We start from the raw sequence: 10,798 nt of genomic DNA, 5'->3' as shown, positions 1-10,798 counted from the left end.
GAAATCTTACTTTAATAAGGTTAATTAATTGGCATGCAAATCTTGAAAAGAATGTCTTTTGATTTAGTAATCCGGTAATTTCTGAATTCGTTAAGAAAACTGAGTTCTTGTAGTCATTTGATTCTTACAACATTCTCATGTGTAAGAAAATCATCATAACCTAAATCAATTAGGTCATCACCATAGTCTGTTTCATGAGAATATTGAGTTTCCTGATTTGAGTCTTGAGTGCTTGATTTCTTAGATCTAGTTTTAGAAATTTATTCATAAATTTCTAATAATTCTTTTGAATCCTTGCATTTTGATAACATTGAAATAATCCTTTGCTTTTCGGTTAAAAAATATGCCTACCATTCTTGTTCTTTCTTTGAGAATTTTGGAACTCTAAGATTTCTTTGTTCTTGAATCCATGATTGAACTGCTTTTGGACAACAATTTGTTTCCTTGAATTTAGACCACCATTTGACTTTGAATCTTCTGATAATCTTTTGAGTAAAGAATTCATCATTATGATTCTGAAGTAGAAAGAAATCCCAGCAAAAGATCCAGGATATTTTCATATTGAAGGCAAATTGAAACAAAACATTTTTTTGAGGCTTTAAAAATATTTTCGCCTCTTTTTTGAGGTATTCATATCCTTGAAAAGTAAGACTGGACAAAATTTTCCTTCAAGTCCATGATACAAAAACCAAGTTTGAAACCGTTTTGGAAAATGAGGATGACAATTTTGAATGAAAAGAATGAACCATGAATGTGTAATAGGTCTAAAGAAAAAGATTTTGTACCAAGCATTTAAATAGTTGAAATATTCAAAAGTTGAAAATTTTGTTGAAGAGAGCTTGAGTCTCTTTTCTTCCCATGGGTCTTGTCCCCAGTCTTCGTAGGACAATACCCTAAGGATACTGATTTTTGAATACATTGTCTTTGATTTATTTTGAGGATCTGAAGTATGAGAAATTATGGCTGATCTTGTTTTTGAAAGGATAGTTTCATAATAATCTCGGGATTTTTTGACATTTGACGGCATAAACCATAAATTTTTTGGAAAAATGTTCGAAAGACATTCATCCAAGTTTGAGTATCTATTAAGCCAAGATGTTTCCATATCAAGGCAATTTTCAAAGATACTTTTGATAAAATATTGAAAATTTTGATGTGGGTCTATTTGAGGAAGTTTTCCAGAACTTTGAACAGCTTTTTTGTAATTTGAAGGGGTTGCTTTTTCTTTGAGTTTATTTTGATCAGGTTTTTTGATGAGGGTAGAAAGGGTATTTGAAGATGATGAAGCATCTTGAGCTTCTTTTCCAGAAAGATCTTTTAAGAGATCATTAATTGAGAAAATTGAGTAGAATTTTTCTTTCTATTTTGTTTCTTCTTCTTCAACTTGCTTTGCCCTACTCATTTTCACTCTTTCTATGAATGAACTTTCTTGTAGAGAAGTCTGCTAAGAAGTTTGATTTCCCTTGTATATAAAGAATTTCAAAATCAAAATAGGACAAAATAGCCTGTCATCTTGCAAAGAGTTGTTTGGAAACAAGATTTTTCACATCTTTTTGTAAAACATCTTTTAAGGCTTTGCAATCAGTTTTCAAAATAATTTTTTTTGATAAGATCGTCTTGAAATTTTGAAATACACAGTACTATTGAAATAATTTCTTTTTGGATAGTAGAGTAATTCTTTTGAGGGCCGGTCCACACACCACTCTGATACCTAACTAACTGTTCTTGAGATGACTTTAGTGTGATTTGTTTTAACACACCACCATACCCAATATCCGATGCATCTGTTTCAATAATAATTGAGGCAGTGGGGTCAAGAATTGAAAGATAGGGAATATTTTTTTATCACTTTTTTGACCTTTTGAACTGCAATAGTGTGTTCGTGACTCCATGGGTCAGGATTCTTTTGTCATCTTTTGAATAATGGGGCACAGACTTGACATAAATTTTTGACAAAATCGGCTACATAGTTAACACAACCTAAAGCATTCCAAACTTGTTTTTTCAATGATTTCATCTGAAAATTTGTCAATGAAATCAAGACTCCTTTGAATTGGAGTTAAAGTATCATTATGAATGTAGTGTCCAAGAAAACAAATTTGAGATATTTTTCATATTTTTGGGAATCTTCTTGTGGTATTGAGTGTGGAAGTTTCTGAGTCTCTCTCTCTCTTTCAAGACTGTATGTCTCCATCCTTTCTTCTTCTTCGTGATTATTGTAATCCAGCCTAAATCCTCTGGTTTTCTGTGAATCTTTGTGTTGAGTCTCTGTGATTCTTCGTTCTTAGTTTAGAAGGATATTTTTGGGTTCTTAGAGAGATCTGGGTCCATCGAATAGCTGTCTCTATTTTCTTTGTTTTTGGTTGTGATTTGTGAACCCTCACATTGTACAGACGGGTACAACGCTTTGTTCTGAGTCCAAATCGATAAGAACTTGGTGCCTTTGTGTTGTCCGTGTTCTGAGATTTTAAGGTCGATTTTTGGGTCTTGATTTGTAACATTACCAATCAAGAAAAATAGAAGAAGATGAAAGAAAGGCACGATGTCGTATTCAATTTTGGTTTAATGTTGGTTAAATTTGATTAAATAAAATCATAAAAAGTGACTTCGTGTCAACTTTGGACAAATATTCGAACATGATCCGTAGTCAAATTATGAAAGTAAATAGATTATCTCTATTCTACTCTTCAAGTAGATAATCGTAGTATATTCGAAATTTCAAAACCAATTTTTGATGAATGAAAAATTATTTTCCAAATATAGGAGGAAATCTATAAAATCAACATACATAGGTGCTGCTCAACTGGAAATCTAGCGCCAGGCGAGCGCCAAACCACTACTTTGGGTGCTCAAGCGGCACACTCGAGTAGAGAAATGAAGAAAGCAAGTTGTTTCTTGTTGAGCTTTGAGGTTAGAGTTAAGCTTCCAAAGGTTATGAAATTGAGTTTTTTAAAGGTTTATTTTGATAGTATTTAATATAGTTTTAATTTGCAATTGAAGATATTTTATCTTAAAACATACTTTATAATGATTTTTCAAAAGGCCCCTTACTTTTGGTCTATTTGTCTATTGTAAATTATAGATATATCCTTAAAATCAGGAGTTTTTTGAAAATTCAAATGACAAGTGCTTTATAAGTAAAAAAGGATTCTAAAGTTGAGCGAGACTTTTTAATTAAAAAGAAGCATTGTATGTCACTTTTTTTTTTCTAATTAAAAAGTGACATTGTTTTAAATTAAATGTTACGTATGTCACTATTAATTAAAAAAAAAAAAAGACTACAATGTCACTTTCTCTGTCATTAAAGCTTAATTCACATTTAACATAATGCAAGTAAATGAACATTTAAGAGAAATACTTATAACTAGATTAAAAGTTTAGCAAAAATTGTATTGCTCAATTAGAAGTTGACTGCGCGAATCTAGTTAAAAAGTGACACAACATACTATGTTAGTTTTAATGTATTAAGCTAAGCCAAAAATTTATTTGTCCTTTCGTATGAATTAAGGTATTAGAATTTGAAAATGACACAACTACATCACTTTTGTTGAAGAAAGTCACATACTAGTTATCTCATTTGTGTTCTGTTTGGATTAATTAAAGAGATACATAGAACGTCTTTGTGAAAATATAAATATGAATATGAATACAAATTTTGTTTTACATTAAAAAGTGACATGATATAACCCCATATGAATTAACGTGCCGGATTTTAAAAGTGACTTATTGTCACTTTTTCTTAAAATGCGTCACAATATTTCATTTGCATTCTTTTTGCAGATATATATAAACTTAATGTTTTCATCTGTTATGGAAGTAAATTTCATTTTCTGAAGGAGTTAACTGTTAAAAAGTATCATGTCATTTTTTGATTATATCATGTCACTTTTGAGTACAATTACTACTATAGACATTTTTAGCATTGCTGTTTTAAGTTCTTACCAAAAAAAAAAAAAAAAAAAAAAACATTGCATTCTTGTTATTTGCATGCAATCTCATCAATAAAACAAACTAATGTATCCTGATTTAAGGAATATGTTTCTTCACTCGTCGAATAAGGTTTTTGTTATCTTTCGAAGTCTATTCATGACAAAATTTAAAGTACATCTTTCAAATTTAAAATTGATAACGAAGAGTTCATAATAACAAGAACAAAGTGGTCACAAGAAATGAACTTAATAAGTTGTTATAAACTTCATAATTTTTACATTGATATAAATATGGAAAAGAAATAAGAAGAAAAATTAATAATCATGTTTTTACGTTCAATAATCCATGCAAGATAATTTCAATATTTAATCATCTTTCATAACATCTACTCATGGTTGTGTTGCAAACTTCTAATAGATTTTTGAATTGCTCAAAATGGATAACCATAGCATAATATATAGCATCCAACATAATCTTTTTAATAATAAATTTTAATAAGTGAAAAACTTTAGATAGGAGAGGAGGTTCCGCTTGGTTTTGATGAATTTGACTATATTAAGAGTATGGAGACTAAATACATAGTTAGGTACAAGTATATTATTCTGATTATTTTCTTTTTTTTAAAGTGTTGGGCCTAATTATCCCTTTGTCGAACTACTTTGGATCGTTTTGTCAGATAAAAACCAAGTATAAGAGGATCATGTATGAGGAAATTGGGCCCATTACTCTAAAAAATGAACGAATTAGATTAATACACTTTAACAAAATTAAAATCTCTAATAACTGTAAATAATACATCCCCAAAATCCCAAAAGCGCCAAACCAATATATTACAAATAGAAATCCTCAAACCATCCTAAAACCAAGATTCCGTCATTCTTGATAGGTGGGTTGGAGTGCTAGAGACTTTTGAGATGGTGCTAGTGTTATTTTCTTGGTATCTTGAATTGTAGTTGGTGTTGGAAGGCTCGAGACAATCGATGTAGGTACTAGTGCATGATGATGCTTGTGCCTTTATCTGTGCGTGTGCCTATGCTTGTGCTTCCTTTTTTTTTTTTTTTTGTGCATGCCAAGTGATGGTGGAGGTGAGAGAACCAAATCTAGTGCTGGGGTTGGTGATACAATAGGTGGTGGTAGTGCTGGCATTGGCGTTGGTAGTGCTGTAGGCGGTGGAATTGGTAGGGATATTGTAGATGTAGGAGCATGTGCCATTATTGCTCAAACTGGGGTTGTTGGTGGCTATTGGATAGGTGTAGGGGATGCCTGTGGTAGAGGTGTAGTCAATGGAAGTGCTAATGGTGAAACCACTAATGGTGGAGGTACAGTCGGTAGAAGTACTAGTGGTGGAGATGGCAATGCTGGTGGTTGGGATGGACTTCGTACTGGATTTGGCGGAGGTTGTCGTGTGGGACTTGAGGTGGCTGATTGGTTGGGTTGGAAGTTGGTGTAGCTATAGCTGTAGGTGATGATGACATTATTGGGATGATTAACGGAGTTGCAACACTTGAAGCTTGTTGTGCTACTTTTTTAAGGACTTTTTTTTTTACCGCATCTACCTACTATATATAATGTTCTTATACCTAATACTTGATGTCTGTGTTTGGCATTGTATCTCTAATTGCGGATGATAGTGGCCAATTTTATGGCTTAAGACTTTGAAAAAAATAAAAAATCAGTCAACATTATGGAGCCTTCATTTGCTCTGCAAGTGAGGACAGGTAGTGCAATTGGTGCCAGCAACTCACTACCAAATGAGTTGATCAGCTATTATAATGTAAGAATAGAAATCCCTTGATAGAAGAATTTCGACTTGTTATACGTCAAAGTTGAACTAGCATAGCTACAAGCAGGATGCAAATACTACTGCAAATAAATGTTCAAATGGCTTGAGGTGCGTGGAAAGTAAAAAATTGCTTTTATATTAGGATGATTTCTTATCTTGCATGAATATGTTTATAGACGAATATTTGTCAATGAGAAAATCACCACCAAACTATTTTGTTATTTTTTTTTTAATTTCTGTCACTTTTTTTTCTCACTTTTTTAATTTGTGTAACTTTTATAAAAAGTTGTGCCACTTTTTAAAATCTCCACTTTTTTTTTAAATTACTGTTACTTTTTTGAAATTTTGTCACTTTTTTTGAATTTTTGTCACTTTTTTAGTATTTGTCACATTTCCAATCACCTTCTTGATTTCTACCACCTTTTTTTAGTGACAATTTTTTAATATAAGTGACATTGTATGTCATTTCTTAATAAAAAAAAGTGACACATAACTTTTAAAAGTGGTATTGGGTCACTTTTTTAAATTTAATAAAAAAAGTGACATTGTGTCACTTTTTAATATTACAGTATTTTTTACTTCAAAAAAAGTTTTCATATGGTTTTTCAAATATGCTCCTAAATTTAAGGATATTTGTAGAAATTACATAATACTAGGTCTTTAAAAATTACGATTAAAAAATCAAGTTAAAAGTTTTATTATTCGCAAATCAAAAATTATATATAATTAATCTACCCAATTCAATTAAAAACCCTAATCATTTCACCCATTTTCAATCCCATCTCTTCCTTCTCTCTTCTTAATACCGACAACCCATTCAAACATTGCAACGACGATGCCGACACCTGCGTGGGGAGATGGTGCTACTGTGGACGCAGTTTTGCGATGTTGCAGTTCTTTTTCTATTTTTCGATTTGTAGATGTAGTTTGGGCCCATCCCTACCTTCTCTATTTTCGACGTAGTGACCCATTCAAGCCTGGCAACCAGTGCAAAGGAGATGAGCCGGTATTAGTGTAGGGGAGGTGACGTATCGCAGTAGCGCGAAGCTACAATTTCAATATGCATTTTTTGAAGGTCTTTTGGGTTTTTCGATTTGGCAGCGATGGGGATCTAAAAACAATTTTGGTTGGAGGCACTAGTGAGGTTTTAAAGGTGATAATGGCGGTGGCAGTCAACGATGGTGATGTGGTGGCAAAACTGCAGCATCTTCTCTATGCAACGTGGATGTGGGTGGTGTTGGTGATGCTGTGGGTTGACGATGTGGTGATGGTGGTATGGGAGATCTGGTAGGACGGCGGTGGTGGTGATGGTAGTGGCGATGCTCATGTTGGCAATGGTGATTTGGGTGGTGTTGGTGACATTGGGAGATGGTATATTATTGGGTGTGTTTGGTGGTGGTATTGGTATTGGTGCCTGTGGTGGTTTCTGGTGGTGGTTATGTTGGGGGTGGAGACTCCGGTGAGGTTGTGGGTTAGGTATTGTTGTTTTGGTTTCTGGTGACAGTCGGGGATTTATGTTGTGGGTATGACGAGCAGTGAGCTGTTTGCTACCGTGAATTTGATTTTGTGGTGGTTGTATGGTAGTTTTGGTTGTGTGTTTTGCTGGTAATAGTGGTGTTGGCTTTGGATGTAAGGTTGCGGTGACAATTGTAGTGCCAATTGTGGGATGAGGTTGTAGTGTGGTGGTGCAAGCGATGGTTGTGTGGTGGTGATTTGTGACCAAGATTGGTCCTTGATCGGGACCGGTGGTGGGGGTGTTTGGTGCATGTGACCATTTGGATAAATTATTAATCAATAACATTAAAATTCGATAATTTGTGACTAAAAAATAATTTGTGGCCAATAAATTTGAAAATATGTGACCCATAGATAAACTATAACCTTTAATTTGAGCAATCTGTGACCTACAAAATTTTTGATTTGTGATCAAAAATAATCCATGACTAATTAATTTGATGATATGTGATCTATAATTATGAATCTATGAACATTAATTGTATAATGTGACTTTATTATATTAATTTAATAAATTTTTTAATTAATTAAATATATACCTGAATTTTCAATTTTCAAACTATCTACCTAATTTTTGAATTGGTGTAAATAATACACTTGAATCATGAAATTTTTCCAGAATATTTTTGTAAGTTGCCCATCATGTATTAGGCCGCGCAATCTGCAAAGGCCCAATTTTTTAGGCCCATGAATCACGCAAACCTCTTTTTAATTCTTTTTATTAATTTAAAAAAAATGATAATAAATGAAACCACTAGGGCAAGACTAGTGAAAAGTATAGGGGAATGAGTTGGAATGGCCACCACTCAAGACAAATTTGTTCATAAGGCCTTTGACCGAAAATAAAAAGTAAAAGAAATCTTAATTATTCAAAACTATCAAAAGACCCTTTTATCCTATCTTGTAAAATGAAAATGAAAATTATTTGTGGAAGTTTTCATACTATTTTTTGTTGAATGTTAGGTGTGATTAATTAGCTATTGAAAGTAGGGTTTTTTCTTGCTTTCAATCAAGTTGATTATATTACTCCGTATTCTATATATTTGAATTTTGCTAATTTGTTCAGTTAATTATATATTTTTCTATATTATATTATTCATGTTTAACAAACAATTGAACAAAATTTGATCATTTGGTCCTGTGATTTATTAACTACATACTTGTAAAAATGAGCTTAGTCGTGTGGATAATTGTTAAGTGGATATTAGAGTAATTGTTACATTTTAGGGAATTATTTGCAAGACAAACTAGCATTAGAGGCTCCTATTTGAATCTTCAATTAGTTCCTCTGCTTCTAGGCTACACTACAAGTGATGTAATATTTAAGTTTCCGCTAAATCTTCTAAGATGTTGCCAAAAGTGTTCTATGAACTTTGCATCTCGAACCAAAATAATATGTGGAAATCCATATAGACAAATTGTTTTCTAAAAGTCCTTGTGATGGAGATTACATTCCTAAGAATGTGTTGATCCTCGGCAATTATTTTGACTAGTCTGTTTACTTAAAATATTTTACTGCACCATACCTTTAGATTTGTTGGTAGGTTGCGTCCAACTAGAGATTGTCTTGCTCCAACTAGAGATTATCTTGCACCATACCATAAACCCCCTTTTCTACCATCCACATACATTGTCAAAGATCTTCTAGATTGAAAAATCAAACTCGATCTTATGTCTAGTTAAATGGTAAAGACTGATAAGATGAAGAGATGTCATATACTCATTACTCTTGTTTGTACCAATTTAATTTAGTGCATCTCTGAAACACATTCATTTGCCCCTTTGTATGAAATTAGTATTTTCTGCACACAAAAGTTTCTTTGAATGTTTGGCTTTCTGCACTCCTCGGTCCAAATTTTGATTTGCCTTATTGAGCACACTGCTCTTCAAAATTCTTCCTCCATTGAACTGTACCTCCTTTTAATTTTATCTTCATGATTATCATTCTATTTGAACTACTCAATTGAAGTAACATCACTAAGTTGAGGCTCATTCTAAATTACAAAGTCAAGCTCTGAATTTGTGAATGCATTTGAAACTAAGTTTACAAAGTTGCATCAGATTAAATATTTGCAATATCATCAAGTAATGTCATTTTTTTTTTTTGCCTATTCTTCTTGTAAGAGTTTTCTAAGTTCACATTGATCTTTCAAATAAGAAGTACTTATTCATCATTACAAGCCCTTATCATAATCCAGTTATTCCCTTGATTTATCTTCGGTTTATTACTAAACTTATTAATTAAAATGTTAATCATCATTTTCCTAAAATACATTTGGGGAAAACAGAGAGATTTGAAGAGTTGGGTAACATATACCTTGTTTTAATAATTATAATTATTATATTTGTTATTATGTGCTTTACTCCCATCAATTGTTCTAATATTTGTATATATTTTATAATTTGCTATGCTATGGAGAACATTCTTCAAGAAGATGATACAATTACAACAAGATGCAGATTGCAAATAGTGCGAAATATTTATGAGAAGTTAGATACAAATTACAAAAACAAGTTTCGTAAGATGAAGACCAACAAAAAAAGAAGTATGGTTTAAAATATGAGAGAAATGGGCAACATTTGGGTTGGAAAAATTTGTTTTAGTAACGGGCTTAAATTCTAGTAATGATAAAAACGTAGGTAAGACCTTGGAGGTGGAGTGTCAGATCTTGAAAGAGTATTTTAAGAAAAGTAACTTGGAGTAAAAAACAATTTTGAAGATAGCATAATAGACCTATTGCCCAAATGTGTATAAGAGTTTAGAGTGACTTGAGGTTCTCTTTAATTATTTTCCCAAATATGTATGTGAGTTGAAAGTAACTTGGGACTTATTTTGTTTAACTCTTTCTAAATTTGCTATCTTCTATGTTATGAGAAAAAAATAAGAGTTTTTGCTTAGAATTGGACTCGATTCCTCTTATTAAACTATCAAGTAAGGCGTGAAATGAAGAATAATCTTTCATGATGATTTCACATTTGATTAAAAAGCTAGTAATTTGATTTATATAGCACATGCAGTTGTTTTTATGTGCTTTACTACCATTGATTCGCACTTCAAATCAATCTTGAGAAATGGATAATTTTTAAGTTTAATAGTATGAAGAGTCACATTCGTCAAGTTTTGAAAGCTTACATTCTGACCTTACAGGAGTTATTTTTTGGGTAATTAGCACAAAACGTCCCTACCTTTCGTTGTTTTTTGTGGAAAAAGTTCACACCTTTCGTTTTTTGATGGATTATACCCTCACCTTTACCTTTTTTGCACAAAACGTCCTACTTTCGTTAAAATGCTCCGTTAAATCAAAAGGTAATTAGCACAAAAGGTCCTACCTTTCAATGTTATTGCGCAAAATGTCCATACCTTTCATTTTTTAGGATAATTAGAACAAAAGGTCCATACCTTTCAATGTTATTGTGCAAAACGTCCCTACTTTTTATTTTTTAGCTTTTTCACCCCTACCTTTCACATTTCATTGCGCAAAAGGTCATTTTCATCCATTTTTTTCAATAAAATGACAATTTTACCTTCCTATTCAAATAAAACAAAACAAAGAAAAGAAAAATAATTAA

At 32.1% G+C, this 10,798-nt stretch overlaps 1 protein-coding gene across 1 annotated transcript; it reads left to right on the top strand.

Moving 5' to 3' along the window:
* Positions 1 to 4,996: 4,996 nt before the first annotated feature.
* LOC111395246 (glycine-rich protein 5-like) lies at positions 4,997 to 7,004 on the top strand. The gene is made up of 2 exons (XM_023021232.1): positions 4,997 to 5,358; positions 6,815 to 7,004. Exons 1-2 carry the CDS (start codon positions 4,997 to 4,999, stop codon positions 7,002 to 7,004), a joined length of 552 nt encoding a protein of 183 aa, XP_022877000.1.
* The last annotated feature ends 3,794 nt before the right edge of the window (positions 7,005 to 10,798 follow it).

Source organism: Olea europaea, chromosome 6 (assembly GCF_002742605.1).
Source record: "Olea europaea var. sylvestris chromosome 6, O_europaea_v1, whole genome shotgun sequence".
Taxonomy (NCBI): Eukaryota; Viridiplantae; Streptophyta; class Magnoliopsida; order Lamiales; family Oleaceae; genus Olea; species Olea europaea.
The sequence above is the reverse complement of the archived record's forward strand: the minus strand, read 5'-3'. Positions and strand labels throughout refer to the sequence as shown.

What these genes read in the sequence shown, in the direction of transcription:
- LOC111395246 (XM_023021232.1), top strand. Translation starts at nt 4,997, where the DNA reads ATGCCAAGTGATGGTGGAGGTGAGAGAACCAAATCTAGTGCTGGGGTT. An exon ending in GGACTTGAGGTGGCTGATTG is followed by an intron (nt 5,359 to 6,814) that starts GTTGGGTTGGAA and finishes TCGATTTGGCAG; the next exon opens with CGATGGGGATCTAAAAACAA.